General features: G+C 50.3%; 1 protein-coding gene across 13 annotated transcripts in view; it reads right to left on the reverse strand.

Moving 5' to 3' along the window:
* Positions 1 to 25878, reverse strand: part of ARHGEF9 (Cdc42 guanine nucleotide exchange factor 9) — a 173156-nt gene that overhangs the window by 85541 nt on the left and 61737 nt on the right. Inside the window, exon 1 of one of the 13 annotated variants that reach the window (XM_032196081.1) lies at positions 16136 to 17246. The exons of 8 other annotated variants lie outside the window; for them this stretch is intronic. Coding sequence is in view for 4 of the 5 variants with exons in the window: in XM_032196075.1 (XP_032051966.1) it covers positions 15034 to 15105 (72 nt within the window). In the remaining variant the exon portion in view is untranslated. Of the gene's footprint in view, positions 1 to 15029; positions 15320 to 16124; positions 17247 to 25878 lie in introns of those variants that run through there. 4 more of the 13 variants (XM_032196080.1, XM_032196079.1, XM_032196075.1 and 1 more) reach the window with 4 other exon arrangements.

Below are 25878 nucleotides of genomic sequence, written 5' to 3' on the forward strand. Positions count from 1 at the left end.
AAACATTAGCGAGCTGACTTGATCCTTCATCAAAATACTTTTTGCTTTTCCTTCCTAACACTTCACTGCCCACGACATGGCAGGCTGAGCCGATGTGACAAACTGTCGAAACACATTTTTTTTTTAAAGAGAAAAAATTAAACCTAGACTTTAAAGGTAAAACTGGCCCCTTTGAGTCTCTCTGCATCACACGTGACGCTCCTGCCAGAAAAACCAAAGGCTCCGAGAGCAACTTGCTGGGAAAAGGCTCCCACAAAAGGGTTGGGGCGGCACCATCAGTTTCCTGGCTTTGCCTCTGTCTTTTAAGCTCACGTAGAAGCAACCACAGAGGCACAGCAGCACCTGAGTGTTTTGTAATGCCCGGACACAAACCTGGGATAAGATGCTGTTCCTTGATCCCTTACCTAACCACACTGCTGCACTGCAAGCAAGATCCGCTGCCAAAGGACAAGGATCACAAACACCATCATCCCTAAGCCTCTGAATTCATACGTCGTGGTTTATTACTGCTATTGTATGGGTAATGACCTATTTACCAGCGGGCCATTCAGGGTGTCAAATCCAAAATGCCTTTGTGTTCCCCGGTGGAGTGCGAGATTGCTATTGATGAGTTTAGCGATTTGATGTAAAGGAAATGAGTTGAATGCTATTGGTGCTCTTTTGGGATAAATGCCAGGGAGTTTTTATAGAGGGTTTTCAAAGCTACAATAAAACACCACGGATCTGAGTCAGAGTGGGCAGGCATCTCCGTGTAAATCCGTGAGCAGCAGAGGTCTCAGTACACGCGATAACCACAGACGTAAGAATATGATGTGGCCAAACTCCTCGGCAGCACTGGGTGCATATTTGGATCCCTGAAGGTGCACAAACCTCGAGATTCCTGGTGTACACAGAGGTCACCTTCACGTCGCTCTGTGCGGGTGTGATTGATTACATGCCCACAACGCTTGTGCCGGGGCACGCATCTGATTGCTGATATGCGTGGCGGTAAATCAAGGCCTTGCTGCACACCCTGTGTGCTTGTAGGCACGCAGCAGGCAATGACCATTTTATATGATTTGCTTTTAATTACCTCAGCTGGCAAAAAATAGCCTTTTCTTAGAGCTGGATGGGTAGTGAGCACATGTAGAAAGCAGTTTACAAATACCTTGGGAACAGGCAGACGCGCAGCGACACTCATTAATATAAACTGCAACGAGACCAAACCTCCATGGCTGTCTCCAGAAACTGGTTATGCATTTCCTATGATTTCAAAATGATTATCCTGGAAGTGAACAGGTTTAAATTATTGATACCTTATTTCAGTATGTGATGGTCTAAGATGAAAAATTAAAATCTGTGACAACAGCTAGAACCGTGTGACTTCCTAACAAATAGGAAGGCTCTAAAGCCAAGCCTTAGTTGACTGAGGATCTGGTTCATGGTTTCCTTGGTCTTGGGCTCGTTTCCAAGCTCCCAGAATCCCTTCCCAGTGTTCTCCCCCATTAAGTCCATCAGGATTAGCAAGAACCCTGGGGTTTCAGCTCACAGATTTAAAATGGATGGTGCTATGGAAGGTAAAGAAAATGGGGGAAAAATGTCTGTTCTGCGTTTATACATCGGTGTAAAGTAGGGAGAGTTTATGAACAAGCAGCACACGATGGGACAGAAATATTTAAGAATTAAGGCTTCTTTGTGGTAGAAGAACCCAATGCACTTGGTAATGAGTACAGAAGCCCTTTTACAAATAAGATATTGAGGCTGCTGGACACAGATAAGACTCCATAGCCCTGTCTCGCTAGCACAGGTCAGCTAACTGAATACAGCTTGTGCTTTCTAAGGTCATCCATAAATCCAGGGGACTTCTGAGTACTCTAAAGAGATCAGGAAGGTTTGGAACAGGGTATTGAACTGCCAAAAGAAATCCTTTTCTTACAGCCAAATCCACCTCTATGAATCTTCCACAAGCAGTAATCAAAACGCTGGTTCCAGCCTATCAAACAGCTCGCTTGTTTCTTCTTCTTTGGGGCTGGTGCCAAAACCAAGACCTACTCACACCTAGAGCCACAACCTACATTGACAGAACCACCAAAACGAACCTCGAACTTTGGCTTAGCCAGTCATTTCAGGCTCACACAGCATCGGTGGACTCAGGACCACGTAGTCAGTGATGGATGGGACTGACCTGTGTGCAAGTCTCCAATGCCCAGCTTTCTAGCACGGTCAGACTGGCAAATCCTACTGTCTGCTGAAGGCTTGAATCCGCTCCAGGTAATAACAATAAAATACTCCCTTCATCTCTGCCCCGGTGTTATCAACAGCCTGTTTCCAGAGCCCTTCTCATGAATCCATCTGTCTTTGGGAGGTCTGCTGCTCCTCTCTGCAGCCATCATTAGGAAAAACTTCATTTTGTGCAAATCCTGCTGGTGCTGCCCCTTCATTAGCGGTGCTGCCCAGAGCCGCCTGTGTGCGGTGAAACACACCGCTCCTTGCAATCGAGGGGGCTCTGAGCTCAAAAAAACATATTTGAATCATCTGTTCTGCTCAAAGCCAAAGGAAGACTGCCCCCTTGAGCGCCTGTTCCCAGTATTTTCTCCAGCCTAATCACACCTATGCCACGTGAAGGTGCGCCAGTTATTTTCCAGAAACACAAATCCGTGGCCTAGTGGATTCAATTTGCTGCGTGTCCTACTTTCTTCTGATCTCCAGCCCCAGCTTTCCCTTTATAACACCACTCCTCTATACTTAGCTTCACCCCCCACATCATATCCTTCTCCCTCTTTTATCGGCACTCTCTAAATTTGCAAAAGCCCACAGCTCTCCTCCTCTTGCCTCGCCTCCGTCTCAGCCTCTGGCTGGTTTCTCTGCACCACAACCTCTCCAGATTCACCCGGCCTGGTAAACCGACTGCAAACCCTCTCTCCATTTCACTCGGTTGCTCTGAGCCAGTCATTTAAACGTGAAGGCATTTAATTCCCTGTCAGCAGAAACAAGGACTAGATAATGCATCCGTCGCTAATGCGATCAGACTCACCGGCCAAACCGCGCCGCGCCGTCCCGCGAGGGAAATTTCCTCCTTGCCCGAGTGGGGAGGTCACTCAGCTCTGCCAAGGAACAGCACCGCCGCTCCCCAGACGGGATGGAGACGGGATGGAGATGGCAGACACATTTCTGCTCGGCACACGAGGACAGCCCCAGTGAGACAAGGCGAGGGGGACGCGTTTGGAGCGAGGTCAGAGGAAATATCACGTATCTGGAGTCGACCGCTTACGTTTTGGGATGCTCTGCTAGGGAATCTAACTTCTGGCAGCCAGGAAAGTCTCCTATCTCCTTGGATTCCTGTTCTCAACCCCTCATCTTTCTGCAAGCCTGCTTTCCAAACAGATGCCTTATCTTCACAGAGCCCTGTCTGCCTGCCAGGTTGCTCTGCCTTGCTCCACCACTTGAGCCCAGCTCCCAGGAGAGCAGCAGGAGAGGCAGGAGCACACCACGCTTACAGGGACGTGCTGGGAGCAGCCAGCCAGCTCCTCCAGGAGCACACAGCAGCCACCTGCACAAGCCAGAACCAAGGGGAGAGGCAGGAAGGCAGGCAGAAAGCTCCCGTTAGCCCATGAGAAGTGGTCGAGGTGTCTCGGTGGACACATCGCTGCTTTGGTCTCTGCATGGCGCCTGCCAAGAACTGGGCTCAATGCAGATCACCACGAGCAGTCCGGATGGCTCAAAATGGACCAGAAACAAGGTAAAATCTCCTTCACAAATGCCATCATGTACAAGAGAAATGTCAGGTGCACTGCGCTGGCCTTTCAGGAGACTGCTGGGAGTGACGACGACGACGTTTATTAGATTCAGGGCTCAATTCTGCCCAGACAAAGGCACCATACCCCGTCAGACACCACCAGCCTTTAACGCTGACAGACTTCTTCCAGCCTCTTGAGCAGGCTGAGAACATGTAAGGTGAAAGACAAAAACCAGATGCTCCTTGTGTATGGCCAACAGCCTGCCCTGCCTACCTCAGCCCAGCCTGGCAGACACAGCACGGTCCTCTCCACTTTGGGATTATCCCATAGGAACCTGGGGGCTTCCAACTTCCAAACTCACCACGCTCACCATATTCCAGCCACCTCGGGGTGTTTCTCAAGACAGGACAAGAGGAAAAATTCACAGAAGAAAGCCTTGGGGCGCTCCACTTTCTGCCCGACCTGCACTGCAGCCAGGGGGAATCTTTCTGTGGCTGCTGCAAGGAAGAAGAGATTCAAACGATCTGGAAGGGAGCTGAAAATAACAATCCAGAAAGCTGTAAACATCTGGAAGCCCAATGCTTTGCTCTACAATTCTGAATTGTTTTCTAGCCTAAAATAGATTTCTAGATGGATTGCAATTAAAATGAGTTACACAGTACTGTAAGAATGTTACTTGTTTCCGTTTCAGATTTTATTTTTGCATCTTTGCTTTCTAGGTCCTTTCACATTGCATCAGCCACTCTTTGGATTTAAACTACCTTTTTCTTTTCCACTCTTTTTCTAGCCAAATCATTCTGCATGCAACCAGTTTAATGCTTTATTACCAGAAGGATTCTGCTGTCAGGAGCTTACACAGCCTTACAGCATTTCCCTATAAAAAGCTGGCCAGTGGTGCAAATACCCACTGCAAGCACTGACTACAGCTGCTGAGAAAACTCGCAGAAACATCTGACCATTTCCATCGAGGTGATTGTTCTCTGATACCTTTGTCCAGGACAGAAATTTTCATCTATTGTCCTGATTCCTGCTCATAAACCACACGGAGAGAAGAAGACCACAGGGAAGGGTGGACACCATGAAAACAAACACCTTTGCCTTTCTGACGAGCTTGTAAGCAGTCCAGTTGCCACTGAAGAGGGCAATGCCACTGCCACCCCCCTCCAGCCACTTGCTGGCCATCGTTCATGGGGATGGGCATGAAGATAAGGTGATAACACAAGGGATGCCCGACACCAAGCACAGCTCTCAAAAGCACTGGGGTTCAGTTTTACAGATGCACTAGGACCTTATCAGCATACCAGTTCCTTTAGACTTGTCCTGTACAACCTTACACTTGGGCTCCTGTGGATAATACAGAAAACTGCTGGTAGTCCCAAGGCTTTCATCTTCATTTGCCTTTTGAGGGTTTTCAGGCACCCATTTCCATTTTAAAATAGAAAAAGTACTCGAGTATTTATTTAGCACACAGGCTTTTAAGTAACCCAACTTCAGCAACCATTCTGAAGATGCTGGGATGAGGAATGTCAAGTATTATTACTATTACTCGAATTTCAACATCAGCTGGAAACAAACGCAAAGGTAAAACTGTCTGCAGTAGGAACGGAAAGGAAAAAGGGGAAATAAAAGAAAGCTAAACCCACTGCTAGTGACGGCGAGATGTTTTCAGCTGTGGGAGAACTGTTCAAAGGAACAAGTGGGAGTCTTTCATGACCATCCGAGACTAACCACTACAGACGTTTCCTGCCAGGTTTGACAAAACAGGAGGGAACGTGCCCCAGGGAACAGCCTTCTTTTGGGGGAAAGGATGGTCAGCCACAGAAGCTCTAAAAGGACCGATTGGGAAAGAAAGATGTGAGCTCACGTCAGTCAGGCAGAGAGACAGCCTGTCTCCAGCAGACTGCACTTCCAGCGGGATCCCACCGTCCAGAGCAGGGCTGGGCCGCCTTGGGTGGCTTTTGTGCCATTCGTCTGCGTGCTGTGAGCCTCTTCTGTTTCTTATTACAGGCTAGGAGGAGAGCAGCACTGGTTGCCCCGAACGGGTCTGCCCTGGAGCTTGTGCCATGGAAGACCAGGAAGCTGCAACTGCAAAGCTCCTGATTTTATTTAGGCATTTCTCCTGAATGTAGCTTGGTTCCTCGCTGTACAGAAACACCACAAAAGGCTAGAGAAACAGAAAAGCCTCATTTAGATCAATTAATAACAGAGAGGAATTGTATTCCTAATGAGTAACGATGGAAGGCTTTAAAGAGGTATAGGGACCTCATCTAGCTGAATGCAGTTTAAAATAGTGGAAATAATAAGGATGCAATCTGACATCGCACATGCAAAATATGTGAGGCCAAATTAATCTTTGGCAGAACCCCGCTGACAGCGGCAGAGCTGCCTCAGCCGTTCACTTGGCATCTCGGCTGGTAAGACCTCAGGTGGAACCCTGGACATGGCTTTGAACCATCGATAACTCAAGGAGGGAGCAGCCGGGGGGGAGCCCCGCTCTGCCAAGCCTCCCGCAAAGCCCCTCTCCCCCTCGGCTGCACGGAGCGGAGCGGGCAGGGAGGTTTCCAGCCAGATGATCACATCTACCTTCAGCACAGCGCTTCTCGTCCTCAGCTGTCAAATCGTTTAACGGGAAAGGGCAATTTCCTTCTGCACATTTTACAATGCCCTCGGGGCCGGCGGGGGGCACCCCGTCCCTCCCCACCTGGGCCGGCGCACGCCGCTCAAGCCAGACTTTGGAGCAAAACGCAGAGCACTCACGGGCGGTGAACTGACAAGCACGTCACCCCTGCCGAGCTCATGAGAATTTCCTGCTTATGGCCGAGGTTTCTGCGGTTTTAGAAATACAGAAGATTTAAACTCCCGTGTCTGCAAGCATCAGAAACCCCCAAGCTAATGGGGGTGAAGACAGAGCGCTCTGGATAAACAGGTTATTCCATCACCATCAATTATTGCGGCTCTCGCAATTTTCTCTACGGCTCGTCTCGCAGACACTATCCCAGACAGGGCACGGAGCTACTTGCACTCCTGGTTTCAGCCAGCATGGCAATTTACTGCCTCCTTGGGAAGGCTTTGATATTTTAAAACCACAACAGAGCATTCTCTTTGCTTGAAAGGCAACCGCTAGCTTAGCCACAGCGGAAGTATTTGCAGTGCCCTGGGAGATGAAAGCAGTTCAAAACCTTTAGTTTTATTGGGCAAATTAAAAATAAGCAAACAAGTCCTTCTCTTTATTTTCTTTAATGCTACCGCTGCCTATTCCCCTCCTAGACTTTCAAAGCATCCTTCAGAAATGAAGCAATTCCACTGAACGGCCTGGAATTAAGCCTGGCATTAGAGATGGAGAAACTGAGACTCGGCGCTGTGCAGAGGATGGGAGCACCCAGCGCGCCCTCTGCGCCGTGCTCTGCTCCTGCTCCCCCGTGTGTGCCACAACACGGCACCCTTTTAGCCCAGGACATGGGATTAAAGCCCACGACGTTGCTGACTCGAGCCAGATCCATATCACTCGGTATTTTTGGTTGTGCTCCTCTGCCTCTCCATAATTCACAATGCTCCCCCTCTCTGGAATGCTTAGTGAACAAGAAAACCGCGTGTCCTCTCTCATCCCCTAACGCCAAGACGTATGACATGACTGCCGACGGGGCTGGATGGCTGCAGGAGCCACTAAGACGGCGTTAGACCCCCCGAATTTCCCCCGCAGCACTCTGCAAGGCGTCGGAAACGGGCTTGTGGGGAGAGCCAGGAGGCGAGGGCTAAAAGTGGCTCTTGACTTCACTCTCCCGTTTGGGGGTAGGCGGTGGAGGTGGGCGGCCGCGAGCAGAGGGTAGGCGGAGGGGGCGACGTTTATTTCCAGCTGCACTCTTGTGCAATTTCTCTCGGCGCTGAGATTTTATAGAAAACAGCAGGAGGTGGGGAGTGGGGGGGAGACCAAAAAGGAAAATCGCAGAGTCCTTGCAGGGAAACGTGCTAAGGAAGAGGAGAGATGCCATCCTCCTCAGCCCAGACCCGAGATTCTGCTCTTGTTGCAGCCGGTTTTAAAAATACAACAAAACCCAGGGTACTGGAACGACATTGCCGAATCGGTCACAACCATGTACAATGGAAATAAGGCCACTTGACAGAGAGGCACACACGGATGTGCGGTAACGACATGATGCTAAAAAATGCTGCTTGCAGAAAGCCTGCCTCCTAATAAATGGCAAGGGCTTCTTCACTCCCAGGGATTATGTAATATGTTCTTGCCTGCTGCTGACTCATATTTTTCAAAATATATCTGGGAAGGAAAACATATGCACACGTGTTTTAATGCATTTGTTTCCCTCTATCTGTCCAGATAAATACTCACAAAGGCGCCCAGCAGCAGGCACATGCATGCTCACTGCTGCGTGTCGTGTGTGCGTGAGGAGCGGGGCCTGGCATCTGTTCCACACGCACACACTGGAGATGGATTAAACCAGCACCATTTTCTGGGGCAAAACACAGCAACTGCTTAATGCAGGGAGTGTGGGAGGAGAACAAGAAACCAGGAAGCTACGGGGGGGATGGCAAAAGCAGCAGCCCTGGGAACGCGCTGCCTACAAGCTCCCGCCAAACCTGGGCTCTGGGGACTCGGCACAGTCTCAGACTCAGCTTAAAACTGAGCTGGAAAAATGGCTTTTGGGCCACTTTGACAATTTGCAAACGGCAGTAGGCTGCGAACATCACGCTAGTTAAGGGGACGGTGCTGGGTGCAGTGGGGGTGTGGGGCCAGAGGTTCCTAACATTTTGTAAATCTGGGGTTTTGGTCATGGCAATGCCTGTGAACACACGTTGTGCCCTGGCTGAGGACCTACAAGGCAGCTGGTTAGTCCTGCGCATGTCTGTGGCCAGCCTGCAGGTCTATGAGGTTTAGTTCCTTTCCTCTGAGCGTGCATGTACTTTTAATTCTTTAGAAAAGACTTTTAGATGCTTCTGCAAAACCCTTGGTGTCCAGGAGATGGGATCGATCTGCTGCTGGGCATCAGATGAGAGATTCATCTACCCTGGACCAGAGGAGACTGAAAATCTATCCAGATGTCAGCTCCTCATCACAAAGTGGCGGCAGACACCCTGCATCGACAACAGCGGGTGCCCTGCTCCCCGTGCCTGCCTTGCTTGCACCGCCTCCTTCTCCTGCCCTCACACCTGGGCAAAAGCACCTGGTGCAAGTCCTGCTGCCCCACAGCCCTTCCCAATGGTCTAAGGCAGAAATGAGCAGAATGCCTCTGATCCTCCTCACCTTACACAGCCCTTCGGAGAGGGAATTCTCCTCTCCTTGGTCGCTGCATCAGATGGGTACACGCACATCTACGCATTGCTGCATGCGGGCACCATCAGCATTCCCGTTCTGTGCACCCAACTTCGCGTATACACAACCCTAGAGCAATAAAATTCTAATTTAATACCTAAACCTACATCAGAGACGAGTGCCATTTGAAGGACGCTCATTCTTGTTCTACAGAAACTTAAAAATGTTTTATCTGGATTCAAAACCTGTTCTATAATTGTTACTTTTTAACTTAATTCTCACCGAACTCCACAGAAGACCAAACGCACAGCATACCTAAAAGGCTTTGCAATAAACCTCAAAAACAAACGTTAAAGATTGATCACATTTTTCCAAGTTTACAATAAAACTGACTGAAGCTCAACTAGATAAGGAAAGAGAGTTGCATAAAATTAATCACTACCTTATCAAGCCAGGAAGAAAGAATGTTAGATAACAAGTGTTTCCTAAATTTGGTATCAGAACAGAAACTTCAATGCAAAACCTATTAAGAAAAGCTTGTCAGATATACCGAATATAATACAGAAGAGTGGAACCATCAAAAATAGCAAGAGGAATATGAATTCTTCAGGAAAAAAAAAAAAAAATGCCTTTGGTTACTGCCAGCAAGGTCCTGATTTTATTTTCTCAAACTGAACAAAATTTCTTGACAAAACTTTTCGCAGATATGCCCAGCAATTTAGCCCGCTGCTTATCAGAGTAAAAGATTGGTCCTCAGGGTATTTCTCTAAATTTATATTTATCGTTGTGCAGCTGAGGCCATACTGCATTTTCGCAGTTCCAAGAAACATCTCCTACACAATTAGGATCCTTGTTACTTCCCAAACCCTCGTGCCCGGCCGGTACCTTTGGGCTGTGAGCTGCAATCACTTCCACAGCCACACGCTCTGAGCTCACCAGCAGTGGCTCCAGACCCCAGAATTGGCAAGGAACAAACTTAACTCTTTAGAAGCAGACACACTCGGGCAAATACCTTGGTACTGAACGGGAACTGATGCAAAGAAAACAATCGGCATCGTCACCTGGTCACTGATGAGGGCAAGTCGGCTCCTTGGTGGCCCGGGGCACATCCAGCGTGCCCTAGTACGCCCCTACCCATGTCACGAACCTCCTGTTGGCTATTTCCATCCTCACACGCTCCCCAAATGCCACCATGGGAGCAGTGCTGGGGATGGCAGCAGGACAGGGCACGCGGCCTTCCCCGACCCGCCGCCGGGCCTGCACCCAAGACGCGGCCGCCTCAGGGCCGGGGGCATGGCAGCATCACCACAGCAGCTTAGCCCGAGGAGAAAAGGATGCTGGAGCACACGGCTGCCCACACTCGTGGAGGGGCAGTCAGAGAGCTTCAAAATCTAACAGCCTGGGAATTTGCATGCAATCCCACCCACAACAATGACAAAGGGCCGTCAGGCTGCGGGGCCCTACCCCGCGCTAGGCCCGTGGGGCAAGGTCACCTGCTGGGAGCACAACACCTCGGTGGCTGTGGTGCCACCACCTGAGGGCTGCTTCATCTCACCCAAGCCCTCCCCGGGGCTCCTATTGTCTGCCTCACGAGTCCTGGTCACATCCCAGAGAAAGGCACCAGGGCTACAGAAAGAGTTAATCTCTCGGAGACTTACAGATCGCAGAGAAAAGCGGCTTGCAGCATACCCCCTGCTTTACTTAGCTGGAGATGCTGCCTAAAATAGAAACGCAAGCCTTGCCAGCAGTCTATACGTTATGTTATATATGTCTCAGCTGATGCCAAAGAAGGGGCAGGCACTAACCCACATGGGACCTTCCACATGGGCACAGGCAGACTTTTCTGCTCCTGGGACCTCCAAAATCCCCACCAAGAGCTGCACCACCGGACAAAAACAGCTCTCCCCACAAAGCCCCAGACCCATCTGGTCCCAGTGAAAAAAAAATCCAGCCGTAATTCTTTAAATACCTTCATGTCAGTGCTGTTTAACCTGCCATGGCCCTCCTTTAAAGCTTCGGGCCTGCCCAACACAGTCCACCACAGGGAGCTCTGAGGGCTCCTTGTCCCGAGCTCAGCCATCCCAGCGAGCACACTGCCAGTGAGATGTTCCCGACAAGGCAAGGGTAATACTCCATAAAAACTGGTTTTAACTGGAAACAAGCATCCAAGGCTGCACGGCCCTTTGCTGGCAAGGTTGACAATGGGGTTAGAGACAACCTGGCCATCTGTGGGTTCTTGCAGAGTAAGACCCATTTCCACCCAGGGTCACAAGAAATTCAGCCAAACAACAACAGAAAAAACACGGTTCCTGCAGCAGCTCTTCCTCCAAAAGCATCTATTTTTAGCCAGAAGCATCAATCGCTACAGCTTGCCATCTACAACAGCCCAAACGTGCAAAATCCTACCACATGCAGCAGGGCCAACGCATTGCCCTTCAGTATCACCACAGCCCTGCCACCCGGCCCCAATTTGCAGTGAAAGGACGTCGCAGGAAGGGAAGGAGGAGGTGCCCAGCCTTGGCCATGCCCAGGTAACGTGCCATGTTCCCCTCCTACACCTGGGGAAGAGGAGCTGCAGGAAGGCAAAGGAACATGCCTGAGGCCATACAGCATGGCAGTGGCAGAGCAGGGACCCTGCAGCACGCTCCTGGGCCGCCGCTGTCACCATGACACAAACCCGTCCTGCTCGTAACACGGCAGTTATCATGCCATTTTGGGGGAGTTTTCCTCCAGCTTCCTAACTTCTGGCCATTGGAGAAACCTCAGCTAAGAGACGAATCAATGCACTTGGCCACGACAGCTCTGATTACATTTAATTACGAGATGCACGCTGAACACAACTATCACAGCCGTTCGGAAAGACACACGTTGCAAACGCAGCCCCCTGCTCGCCGCCACAGACGCGTTATTAACACCACAGAGCACAGAGAGGCACAATGCAGGCAGAACACACGGACATGCAGGCAAGCACTGCACACAAAGAGCAGCCTGTCCCCAGTCAAAAGCAGCAGTCACGAAATACAGAAACCGAGGAACGACATCAAAATGAACTGAACAAGACATAAGAGGGGCTCTAGTCACAAATTAAAGCAACGACGACAAAAAACTTACATGGATTTTGGGCAATTTTCCTTCAGACATTAGACACAGCGGTTGGGCTGTGTACCGAATACCTGATCCGAAAAGAAATACAAGCACATTATGCAAACAGACGGGGGCAGGAGGCAGGTGAACACGCGGCTCTGAACAACATGCACCCACGGGGTGAGAAAGCGCCTCTGCATTTCCACCGCGGGGCTCGGGCAGGGCAGAGCTTCATTCACCACAAAGCAGAAGCCAGTGCCGTGCCGCTGCCATCCCGGGGGAAAAGCCAAATGGCAGGACCGAGAAGAGCCATCACGTCAGTGACCTCTGAGCTGTCCCAGCCCCCTTTTCACTTGTCATGTGAGGTTTAAAACAGAGGTGGGAAATATCTGGGGGACTGGGGGGGAAGAAGCCTTTAAGGAAATGAAAGCAAGCCCTCGTCAGCCTAAGGAAAAAGCCTTAAAATCACAGCGAACACAGGTCTAGCATGGCCATCCCGACACGTATGCTTTTTCTGAAGCATGGGAAGAGGGAAACGCACCCCTTCCCCGCGTCGGGAAGGGTGCCTGAATCTTTAAGGCAGCGAATTGCCGCTCAGGAGGAATGGACTTTTTATGGACTGTGTGAGACAGGGTTGCTATGATACAGTCAGAGGCATTTTCATGAATCCTGTGGCAAATAACATCGAATCCTGCTTAAGCAGACAAACAGCAAGTCAGGTCTCCCATCACCCAGCCTTAGCAAATACACAGGAGCAATCACTGAAAGAGATTTTATGCGTTCGAAATATCCTATCTGCATACAAATGAACATTAGTCTTGGGGCCGTGTTTTCCGGAGGGTCAGCGCTGTGATTTAGCTGAAGGGATGGCCCCTCTTCCCCCGGCCCTGGGCTTCAGCAGCCCCGCAAAGATGAAGAGCTCAACATTTGCAAAACGGGGGTGAATTACAGGGGTAATGCCCCCAGGGCTGACCCCACAGAGCCACAAGCATAACCCGAGTCATCCCCCGGAGCTCAGGGGGAAGGAAAGCTCCACCGCACACAGCTATTTTCCAGCATGCAAATTACACCGTGAATTTTGCAAGCACAGTCACTTACGAGTACAGGGGATCTACCGCAAGCGACAGGAATGCTGTCACCCCAAAAAGCAGCCAAAGCAGGTCGTCCCGGATTGAGCCGCTCCTGAAAAGTACGGCAAAATGGAGCGGTTCGCCTTGCTCCTGCTCCCCAGGCTGCTGGAGGCTCAACTGCAGGCTTGGAAAATGCAAAACTGGGGGTGCAAAGCTACAAAAGCAGGGTTGGGGCAGGTGGCTCAAGGCCCTGCTTGAAAAGGTGGCCACTGAGGACTGTGGGGTGGGAAAACAAGATCGAACTGATCGAGCAAAAGCTCCAGCCCTGGCTCACTTCTCACGCTCCTCTCTCTCTCCCTGAAGTCCAGCCGGGTGCCCCACACAGCGAGAGCAGCATTGCTAACACCACGCTCCAAGTTTTCTGCACTGAACTTTCACGGTGCTCTGCATAAACCTTACTGCCTGCGAGCCCACCAGCCTCTGGGAGAACAAAAAGCAGAGAAGTGGCAATAAAATCACATCGATTCTCTTAAGCGCCTTCCATCGTGGGGTAAAAAAAAAAAAAAAAAAAAAGGACAAAAACCACAGTAATTTCCAGCAATCTCTGGATTTCCAGCAACCCCTGGTCCCCCAGCAGCCTGCCATCCCGCAGCTACACCAAATGCCACCGCTGCAACCAGAAGGGGCTCGCAGGAGGCAGCGCCCGGACACAGCGGCCCCACACACATGCGATAAGGCACACCGCCGCGGGCACCCCGCCACGCATCGCCCCAGATGCACGAGCTCCGGACCAAGGAATGCACTTGCTCGCGCCAGAAAATCACCATAGGTGCCGAGCATTCCTTGTAGAAATCGTATTGAAAGGTAAAACCTTCGCACCAGAGCTTGAACGTTAAGGAAAACAGACATTCAGCCACAGTTGCATCCTATTTTTAAGTTGCTGTTTGTTGGTTTTTTTTTTTTTTGGCTTTTACTCATTTTTCCACCCTTGCTCCTCCGAATCACTATGTCACTTAAAACCGTTTCGCCGAAAGGATTGGTTTGGCTGTTGTTTGATTGATTCCCTTTCCTTGATGATCTTTGTTCATTTATTACATTTCCAAGAGATCCTGCAACCTCTGAAACTACAGACATCACAGAGCTAGCAGGAAAATAAAGCAAATTGGAGCTGTTTAACAATCTGAACCATCCTCAGCATCCAAATGATTTTATTTTATTTTTTTTACAGAAGATTCACTCAATCACCTCCGGAGGGAAGCGGATTCCTCTCCCACAGACAGCTACAAGTGAAGAGGAGGACGCAGAGCCAGCAGGCACCCGAGTGGCTGTGCTGGGCTGGTGTCACCGGGTTTGGGCATTTCTGGCCATTAAATGGGCTACTGCCATTAAACACCTCTTGTCAGCTCAGGTGGCCAAATGTCACCACCCTGGGACTCGGGATTTTTTTTTTCCTCTCTTATTTACAGCTAAAGACAGTTTCAAAGCACCAGATTTGCAGCATTTGTTTAACTTAATTTCCAATCATGCCACCAGCCAAAAAGAACTCTGCTCTTAACCAAGTCCATCTCCGCATTTAACTTGCAGCAGACACTCACATGGAAACAGCTGAGTCTCCATCTCTAAGCTCCATCCAAGTCCTTATGAATCAATTACTTGATTTTTTTTCCCCATGCTTAGTAGAAGACATCAGATAGAAAAATACAGCTGGAGTTGGCACCAACTAGTTAAATTAGCAAAGCAACCTAATTCCAGTGAACGTTAGCAAGAGATGTAAACATTTTCAAACTACAGTTATATAAATATATATTTTGAGCAATTCTGATTTTTCCAAAGGGGAAAATAACACACAAAAATATATATAGCCATAAGATTTCTAACAGAAACACTACTCACATACAGAGACATATTTCCGAGAGGAAAAGGCATTGCTCTTTTCAGACATTCCCTTCATCTCCTCGCTAAACTTCATGCTCTGAAGCTCGAGCCCCCCAGCCAGCTCTGCTTTTGTGCCGTAAACATTGCAATTTTGGTCCAGACATCTTCCAACAGAAGGACCTCTAACTACTGGACACCTTTTCAGCAAGCCTATAATATGCAGCTCAGCACTTCATTTTCCAGAAAATCAATGTAAATAAAGTCAAGCAAAACAGCCCATCTCAAAATCTCATGATCCTTAAGGTGGGCAAAGATTTTTCTTACATACATTACCAAAAATAATATATAGAAATGCACACGCACAAAAGAAAGCTAAAACACGATTTCTACAGAAATCAAAGCAAACCCCAACCCCTCCGTATCTGTTGCTTTAGCAAAGAAAAACAAAGCATGCATCCCCTTTTTATCTTTGATTCCTCCTTCCCAATTTGCCAAGACAGAAAAGACGTACAAACAGAAAAAAAAGCCCAGCAGTTATGTTTCGATCCCTCTCACATCTTTAAAGAAAGGAGCAGGTTATATCAGTGGGGACATAGAATTTGGAGGCTTTGGGGCTGAATATTGAGAAATCAAGTCAGATCATCAAGGCAACAGAGATAAATAAAGAAATTAAAGATTGTCTCCCCTTTTTGTGCCTGAATGTTATTTTAGCAAAGATTTAATCCTTTAATAGGATTTCTCATCCCCCCCCCTTAAAAATGTCCAGAGCTCGATTCAATTGCACACACCACCTCTCACCTGGCAGCTACATGGTTACTCTCACAGACATTGCACATTAACTGCTTGCTAGAAATTTCGAACAAAATGACTTATTATTAACTTGAGTCTATATTTTAAAGGAAGCAAAACAACACAGGCAGTGCTTATTACAGAAAGATATTTTCACTCTGCTTCTAACTCAATATGTACAGCTCTATCTCCACAGCACAGCACGATATATGAATGGATCATTACTATTATTTATCACATTTAAAACCCAGGCAAAAGCAGCTACACTTACAGGCATACTTAAAAGACAAGACATGACAAAAGATTTAGGGAGAGATAATATACCAACGTCATACATATCACAGCGAGGCCATGTTGAAGCTCAACGCGTTTCCCCCCTCAGTAAGAAATCTCTCTCTCTTTCTCTCTCTCTCTCTCTCTCTCCTTTCTCTCTCTCTCTCTCGCTCTTGCTCTCTTGTTGAATTGCTAGTGGAAGTAGTAGCCCCCAACAGCTCAGGAGAAAAAATCCATTTAACGAGTGCCCAGGAAGAACATGAGTATGACATTCACAAGCAATAGCACCACAATCACTGCAAAAACGACCACCGTTTGAACATCCAAGGTCATGGTGCAATGCAGAACACTGTAGTGTTCGAGATGTGGGGCTGGTAGATTTGGAGAAGTCAACCTCTGCTCTGTAAGACTGTCCATACATCCACCATGCTAGAATAAAGGAGAAAACTGTTCCTGGTTTTGGTTTTGCTCGGAATGGTTTGTGGTCTGCTTTGAGTTTATCCCCCTATCTGCTGTCTCTAGCTCATTCTGGAGCCCGCTAAGTGAAGCATCATCACAACCAGTGAGCACTAAAGATGCAAAATCCTTCCTTTAGGAAAAGAAAGCGAGCGCTGTCTGCAAGCTTCTCTCTCTCTCTCTTCCCCCCTCTCTCTCCCGGTCTCGCTCTTGCTGGCTGGCTTGCTTTTTAATTCGTCAAGCCAGTGCAGATAAGAAGCCTGTGTGAGTGTGACAGCTCTGCAAGCTGCTGCGGCTGCATCTCTCGGTGCGAGGCGGACCCTTGCGCATACAAATCAGCTCCAGTGACCAGGCAGCGAAGGGATCCTGGCTGTCAGTCAAACGCAAAAGGAAGCGCTGGCTCCATAAATACGCGCATCTTCCGCCCGCCGTGACGGGGAGCGCCATGCAGGCATGTCTGCCCGGCTGCTTTTGCGGCGGTTCGGGGGAAAAAAAGAGCCGTGCGTGGGGCTGGGAAGCCGGTGCGGCGGTCGGGTGCCGGTGCTGAGCTCCAGGAGAGGCGTCTCCAGGCTTTCTGTGCGATGCAGATCCCGCTCCCCGCCGGCGCTGTGCGGCGGGGACACCTCTGCCCCGTCTGCACCGCCCGCGCGAAGCTTCGGATGGGAAATATTAAAGACCTGCAAGCAGAGCCCGTGCTGCTCGGAGCCTGCTCACGTCAGGGATGGGAGCAGGAGGAAGAGCCGGGAAGCAAAGCAGCCGAGCTAACGACGAGGCAGCCCCTCGCAACGTGGAAATTCGCTGTGAGCCTGTAATGGGGGAATTTTGTAGGGGGAAAATCACTTCTCAGCTCTGCGCAGCGCTGTGCGCACCAGCCTGTCACAAGCACATCGCATAGCCTCGCCACTCAGCACCGCACTGCTTTGCTTTGTAAACTGAATTCCGACTCCACAGATAGAGCTGCATGGAGGCAGAGCAGGGTGGGGATCTTTATTCCTTCCACAGCAACCAGCAATGCTGATTCCTGCGTTAAATTCACGCACGCACTCAACATTTATGGTCCAGATGCCAGTCGCTACCCCAAACCTCGCTCTCAGGTCCCAGCCCCAGCAGTTACCTTTGAGAGAAATCACACACACACAGAAAAAGATGCGCTCAGCTGGAAAAAGCAAATGATTTTACAGGCAGAGCCAAACAGAGCAGTGCTGCCAATGCCGATGCATTACACACCACAATGTGCACACGGGGGCTGCTCATGGGCGCGTTCCAGGAGCGCTGCCCCGCACAGCACACCCGGGGCACTCGCGCACAGACACGGAGCCAAAATGCACCAAATGAGCCCTGTTCTCTGTTAAGAGCTCAGGAGGACTTTGGTGTTTGACACCTGAGCAGACGTGGCCGGGAGGCGGTGTTTTTCCCCTCACAGCATCCTTCCAGGGCAGGTACCTCCATCAGGAAGGAACGGGTCAGGTTATGCTCCTACCCCACCTTACCGTTCAGACCCATGCTACACCCAGCTCCTTGCTGCAAGGCTCATTTTATTTCCTCCCTCTGCTGGAAGTCTCCCTCCAAAGGAGCACGCTTTTCCTATATTTACCCCAAAAAGCCTTCAGAGGAGAGATCGCCCAGGGAGGCGATGACGGGGGCTCTGCTGTGCCTTCCTTCTGTTCAAACAGAGTCTCCCTCCTACAAGAGGACTGTGAGGGGAGACTTTTCCCTTCCATGTTTACAAAAACCTGCTCGAAACCCGCCCCTGTCCACATGTGTCAGCACTTATCAGGCTGCGCCCAGGTGATGGATCCGCTGCAACACCGGGCTCCACACCTGCACTTCCCATCACGTATGCATTTTTAGGATAAGCACTCTGGTCTAAATTTGCATTAGACAGGCAATCAGAACAGCAACCGAATTGTAGACGTGGTGTGTTTATTGTAGTCACCATCCCTTCCCAAAATAATTGGGGCAATTTTCCAAAGCCCAGCTCTGAACTCCCATGAAAGCCCAGGAAATTCCAGTTTTGCTCTCAGCAATAACAGCGACCCCTCCACAACCTGCAAGGGGCCCAGATATAGAGGCACCTTTATGGCCAGTCAATCTTTTCCTCTAAACTGGAATGAGCACGGAAGGAGGCTCAGGCTCAGCTTTACTTCTATGAAAAGCCATGCGGAGGTTTTCTCCCTTCTCCCGTCTCTGCAGATGCCTCTGCAGGCACAGCCCGTGCCCTTCGCATCCTCCCACCACCAAGAACGGGAGCCTTGGTGCCTCCGCGTGTAGGATCGGGGTTGGGGGGACAAAAACCGGGCAGGTAAAAGCAGCGGGGGCCTGAGAAACATCCAGAAAAACAGTGCAGCAGCTCCCACACATGCTCAATAGCCACTTCCGTAGCTGAAAAAAAAAAAAAAAGAGGATTTCATTCCGAGCGATGTGCCTGGCAGCTCTCAGGCAGTCATCCTGCAAGCGCTGAGCCACTCAGAGCGGAGGGGAGGGCAGAGATTATAAATAGAGGCTCCGAAGCCAGCCCCCTGCCTGCACCGCTGCCAGCCGCAGGCAGGAGGTCCCCCCCAGCCCTCACCCCACATGCAGCTCGTGCGTCACCAGCAGCTGGGCGATGGCTGCGGGGACCCCGCCGCCGTCCCTCCCTGCTGGCCGCAGGGGCTGGAGGAGATGCCCGAAGGCTCCGTCCTCCCCGTGGCCCCCTCCGGAGCGAACGCCCCAAAATATCCCCGAAACATCGGGCGGGGAAGTGCCGGGTGCCCGGCTGCACGCGGATGTAAATAGGAAGGCTGGGTGTGGATCAGGGTTGATCAGCACAAACAGATTTACTGCAGAGAGGCTCCCGTTTAAATTATTCAGAGTATTCCCGGTGGTACTTGCTGCCTTATATAATTTCCCATGCCTTCCGCGTGCGCTAAATGTTAATTTTACTAGGGAAATGGATGATACTTTCTCTTGGAAGCCTCGCTGCAAAAGAACACCTACACATCAGAGGTTTATATAAAACCACCCCGAAGTTTAACTTGATGTAATGCCTTCTGAGAAGTTCGGTCTAATCTTCTGAATAGAGTTAAAGTAAGGAGCAGGAAGAAAAGGCGTGTAACAGTTACATAAAATGCCACCTGCCCTTGCAGCACAGCACACGCCCCGACATCACAGCAGCTTTCGGGAGCGTGGTTTGTAACGCAAGGCCAGGGATGGCTCCTTCTGCATGAGGAAGCAGCTCTGAACTCCAGCAACCCTCCCTCCACCAGTCACACCGCTAAGCACGGGGTCGGGACTTCCACTGACACACGACAGACCTACAGAGAGGTAGGTGTACGGAGCCGTACACACACGGACACAGACGGTGTTTTCGGGACTGCCAAATCAATCAGAAGGGCCACCCTCGGAATGTTAATTGCGATGATGGCAATTCTGAGGCATGCCTCTGCAGCAGGTGATGCCAGCCCCTCCAGCCCGTGTGCGCGGCGCCGTGGGCTCAGCCATGTCCCACGACTCCCTCCTATGGATGTCTCAGGCAATTGGCGCAACCCAGCGCTCCCAGCTCAATGAGCAGCTACAGCTCGGGAGCGAGGGCTCAGGATTTGCACGCTGAAAGGTCCAACACCCAGCTCCCGCTGCCAGGGGCACCGTCTCTGCACGATAGCAGGATAGCCCAGAGGCCGGCGGCAGCACGGGGGTTTCAGCTCCAGTTCCCTGCTCTGCTGTAGATCCCCTGCACGAATTAACAACCCACGCTGCAGCAGCCCCTTGGACATGCAGAGGCATCTGTGCTTTCCTGACACCAGCTCCACCTCCTGTTAATGGCAAAAACAAAGCTCTCACAACCCCGAGACAGTCCCACGAGTGACCCACTGCAGCGGGCTGAGCTCGGGGATTTGCCGCGAGCACCGCAGCTCTGCCGGGCCCAGAAAACACGCTCAGCAGCCAGCCAACAGAGAGCGAGCTTTTGGGGAATCCGTGAAAGTTTCCAACAGATCCTGGGGCTGCTCGTGGTGCCGAGTGGGGATATAGTGATGGGGGAGTTGCTCTGGACCAGGGGCAATCAGCTGCTGGCAACCTTCGGTCCTGAGAAGCTCCAGCTCCTTCTGCCGTGCTCCTGCATGGAGCACAAGCCACATCTCAGACCTACAGGGCGCCAGGAAAGGAGTTTGAACTTTTTGTTTGAGCCCAGGAATACTGCCCATGAGGAGGAATGAGCAGCAGTGGTACCCGGGGACGTGTGGGCAGGGGATGTGCAGCTGCTCCTCTGCCGGGCACACTCTGGCTGCTGCCCGCCTTGCCAGGCTCCAGGGTGGGGGTTGAGGCATCGGCTCTATCAGAGATTATGCAAGGACCATCAAATGCATGCTGGTTTTCTAAATCTAGCCAGGAACTAGTTCAGGGCTTCAGAGATTAAGGGCTAGTGGGATTACGATTTGCTAAACTTCCCCAGAAGGATGATTTTCTTCAATACGATTATCTGCACAGATGTGGGCTCGCGGTGCTGATTCTGGAAGCTAACATTGCATTTTCCAGTTGCCCGCTGTTCCTTGCCTGCCCACTCCATCCTTCAAACGCAAGGTTTCCTCACTGTCCACATCAATTTGGGACTTTCTTCCATTAACTTCTCTCTTCTGCCCTTCTTACCTTTCCTTTTGCTCTACCTACCTCCCTTAAAAGTTTCCACTTCACCTCCCCCTCTGTCCCACAGCAGCTCAAGTGTCCTCTGCCAGAGAGAGGAACACGAAAGCAAGGTGGGGAGGTGACAGCAACAGCTCAGCCTCGTCCAGCCCCTTCCCTGTTAACTGCATGAGATGCTTTAGCAAATTCACAGCATAGCTACACAAGCAAAGAATTCATTTAGAGAACTAACATAAAATGCAATTACAGAAAGACAAAGGGGAAAGAAGGAGGAGAAGGGGGCAAGGATAAGATGATGATCTCAAAAGCTGCAAGGCAGAAATAGACTTCAGAGGGAGAACTGCTGAGAAGGCTGAGATGAGAGCCTGCAAAGCAGTGGCAGGGGAGAGAAGGCTGATGGGGAACGCAGCAGGGCACGACCCATGAAGCAAGCCGCTCTTGCAGCAAGGCTGAGAGTGCAGGAAAAAGCGCAAGGTACATTTCTAAGCCCACTTCTGCAATGTTTGGAGAGCGCCGTCCACTGCTGGAGGTTGACTTGGCTGTGTGCTTAACCTGCACGAGCGCCTGGCCAAGAGCGCTACACAAAGCTCAGAGGCTACGGGGATGGACCTGAGCGTCTCCAGGTCACTGCTCTCAGTATTCCATGAAAAGAAAAACCAAGAATTTCACCTCAAGATGGGAAGCACCACTCTGAACTTCAAAGGTCACCCCTTGGTAGATGCGTTACATACACAAACGTACAGAGCCCAGGCCAGCTGCAGCAGAGGAACTCTTTCCCATTCTTCGCCTGTTCTAATTTTATCTCAGCAAACAAGAAGTGTTATGCAACACAACGATGTCCCCAGTGCAGAGATCAATTTATTTATGACCATTTCATTTAATACAAAGAGCCAGACGACCAACACAGGAAGCCCAAGGAGGCTGCAATGTGCTTGTGCAGCAGCCCTCTTGAAAACCGACCACGTTGCAGATGCAGGAGTGTCAACGCAAAGGGCAGCAGGGACATGTCAGACACTAACCTGCCGGCCTTGGACCACTTCTGGAGACCTCAGTTAATGCTGGTTCCTTCTGCAAATGGATCCAGCATCTCAGCAGGTCGTGCCCTGTTGAATTAAATCACTTGCACGATGCTGGGAAGGGGAGATAAAGCCGAAGCCGTGTCACTGGGGTCTGACCAGGTGCCCAGAGGCTCCTTGCAGGGCACCCTGACGGGGTGTCACCTGCATCCCGGCACGGTGACGGCGCACACAGAGCTGCAAAGCTCTGCCCAGAATTTGGTGTGCCACAACGAGGAGCCACGTGCTGATATCACCAGGTTTCACAGCGTTTGTAACACTACACAAATCCAAGCTCAGATGGCATGGGGAGAGCACCCGGCCGGGGGGTTGATTCCATTGGGCTTGTCAGGATGCCACTGAGAAAAAGGAAACTTCTATTTTTAAGTTTATGTGAACTTAAAGCATTAAGAAAGACTAAAATCTCATGCCCCTGGCAATCGTGTTGTTTTCCCTTCTACGTACATCTGCTCCACATCCCAGCTGGAACTGTAGAGACATCTTCAGACTCTCAGTTTGGGAAAAGAAAAAAAAAAAAGCTTCAAATCCAGCAGAAATCAGACAAGGTAACATCAATTACCCTGGTCACAGAAAAACACTGCAGGGGCTGAGAAAGTTCAGTTTAGAAGCTGACCCATCAACGTCCAGACGTTCGTTGTAACCTTACATAAGCTCTCTTTTGTCTGAAAAACTGGCCCCGAAACATGCACAGGCATTTACTTCTTAAGTTTACATCTCAGGTTTAGGGGCTTGCACTTGAGCTTGGAAATAAGACCAAAAAGCCCAACCTGCAGAAAAACCCAAGACAAGTCCATTCCTTCCACCGCTCCCCCCCAGGCATGCTTACGGGAACTCCAGCGCTTCTGAAATTAAATTGTGGAGGTCTTCACAACCACACACCCCTGGACAAAGTGGTAAGTGAAAAAAAAAAGCCATCACCCACGAGAAACTGCGGCACTAAACCCAGGGTCAGTGTCCCCGATGCAGTCCCCGAGCAACCCTGCTGCACAGAAGCAGAGAAGAGAAAGCTCTTCACCAGGAGGATCAAAGGGTGTATGGCAGTTTTGACACAACCCAGGAAGATCCTTTGAAACCCAACATGCCGCATTTCCTACGCAGTTAAAAAGCAACCCTAAAAGAGTATTTTCACCTGCCCGAGCCTGCGGAGGTCCAGCAATTAGCAGTGCAAGAGCGAGATGCTGGGCAGCACAGAAACGGCACGACCCACGAGGCACACGCTAACAGCCCTGTCAGAAACGGTGTGGGCCAAGGGGCAGAAGAGAAGAAAAAGTTTCCAGTCTACTTTTCTGACTGACCTTGCAGAAAGCGTGGGTTTAATGAGCAGCAGCATTCCTGCACGAGGGCTCGGCGCTCTCTGTGGATCAGACCATCACCTCGGCGCGCCACGAGAAATACAAAGGCTTACAAACCTGGGAGCCCTGACGCAGTGCTTGCTGGTGGGGCTGCAACTTCTTTCTGCTGCTCAGTGAGCCAGAGCTTATTCTGAGGGAAACAGCAAGTTTTCCGCCGTGTATAATTAGGGAAGCAGAGCCCAGGCACGATGCTGTGACTTACTGAGGGTCACGACACGGCGCTGTGGCAGGCAGGAGCAGAAGGCACGGCCCTGCTTCAGGCAAGAAGGGTAAGGAAGGGAAGAAGTCACCTCCAGCTCCTTGCAGCCCTCCTCAAACCCCTTCTGCCACTCTGTAGTTTTAGCTGCCCTGGATTGCTCCTTGTCAAGATATTGAGGAAAGAAAAAAACATCTGATTAAGAGGCTGACCCACGGGTCTCATGTTCTTCACACAAATTAACCTAGAGCTTGAGACTTACTTTATATAAATCATTTTCTCCATCTCTCTGCTTCCCCCCCCAAAAAGGAGAGGGAATAGCCTATTGAACCTGACACTCACGTAATGAAGAAAACAACGCAAGACAACCTAATGAAGTCGGAATTCCAGCAGGATCTCAGTAGGTACAGGAATGGAACAGGAAACACTCCTTGTTATCACCCGTAATATCAGCATCAAAAGAGAAAAAGAGATGTCCGGAAAGGTGCAGTCTGAGTTACCGCATGCCCAACGTTATCTCGGGTTAAACCCAAGGAATCCTGCAGCATGGCAGCCATGGTGAGAGAGAGAAGCTGGGATGCCAGCTGAACAAAAAGCACTTCTGCATCCAAAGCCAACCCTGGGGGCTCAGGGAGAGATAACCAGAGCTTCGGAGCAGCAGCCAGGCTCACTGCAACGGGCACTGGGGATTGCACAGCCTGGAACTCCTGCCCGGCACCACACCTCTGCCATCCTCCAGCAACATTCCTCCTTCCCCGGCCACGTTACATAATAGGGAGCGTTATTTATTTATTTCTTGATAAGATGCCTTTTCATAACAATAGGAACTATTGGAGACTGAGATAACTTGATGAATTTTTCCTATTATCTAAGAGCTTAGTCACTCAGGGAATTAGTCATGTTCAAAATAACAGCCCGGCTCAAAGAGATTCAGAGCAACCGTTCTGGAGCAGAAGCAGCTAATGTCATAAATACATTAAGATGTTAGCTTGAAGCACTTCAGAGATTTTTCAAGAAGTCTTTAAAAAAGAAAAAAAAAAAAAAAAAAAAAGAAAAACCTCTCTGCCCGCACACAAGGAAATGGGGTTCTCAGCAGTTCAAAACCCACCGGGTTTTACCAAGCGTGCTGTGCTCCAGCACCAAAACCTCGAAGCGGGAGGGACAGCGGGACTCGGTGGCTTTGCAGTGAGCGCATCCTGCCCGATGCAATATGAAATCCTACGAAATACGTAGGGTATTTCTACGGTACCCTCCAAGCAATAGTCTCGAAGGGTTTTCCAGACATCCCCGGTGAATCGTGGAGGTATCCCAGGAGGCAGAGAAGTTATCGTCACGCCTGCTCCCCAGCAGGTAGGCAGCGGGGCACGGAGCCACGGTTTGCTCGTGGGACTAGAGCCAGGCCTCCCCCTCGCCAGCCCTGGGACTGCCACAAGGGCAATCAGCAGCATAGAGCTGGTATTTATCCAAGTGGTTTTATTTTGTGTAACATCTCCTCCTGCTTAACCTGGACGTTTACTGCGCACTCTTACAGCAATGCCAGCGGGGGGCTTCACAGACAGATTGTAGAAGCTCAGAACTGGAAGTGAACTGGGAAACAGAACAGAAACCACATCGGAGAGAAAAAATCCCCCCGAGAAATGCACTTGGTAGCACGGACATAAGCCTTTGGGAGCTATATGACATTGCAGCACGTGCAGAGCTCTCGCAACCCAAATACCAACCTTCGGTGACAACGGATCCCAGGATGAGTGGGACAAAACTTTCCAAAAGCCACTCTTGTAGGAAGGGCCCCCCCTTGCTTAGGCTGCAGAGTACAGCGATGACCGACCAGGCAGCTCCCCTCCACCTCTGGGGGAGCGCAGGGTGCTCTGGGCCTCCCAGGCCCCACTCTTTGCCAGTGCCTGGACACAGAAAGACCCTTTCCCCATCCCATGCCAGCCTGGCTTCCCCCTCCCCACCGCATTTGCTTATCAAAAACAATTTTAATTCAAAAATGAAAATCCAACCCAAACTGCTTTCTTGCCCTTCTCTTCTCCTGACTTCACACTGAGCTTTTCGGGATTATGGGATGCAAAGAGTCTTTCTACTTTAAATATGCTTTGATTTGC

Source organism: Aythya fuligula, chromosome 13 (assembly GCF_009819795.1).
Source record: "Aythya fuligula isolate bAytFul2 chromosome 13, bAytFul2.pri, whole genome shotgun sequence".
Taxonomy (NCBI): Eukaryota; Metazoa; Chordata; class Aves; order Anseriformes; family Anatidae; genus Aythya; species Aythya fuligula.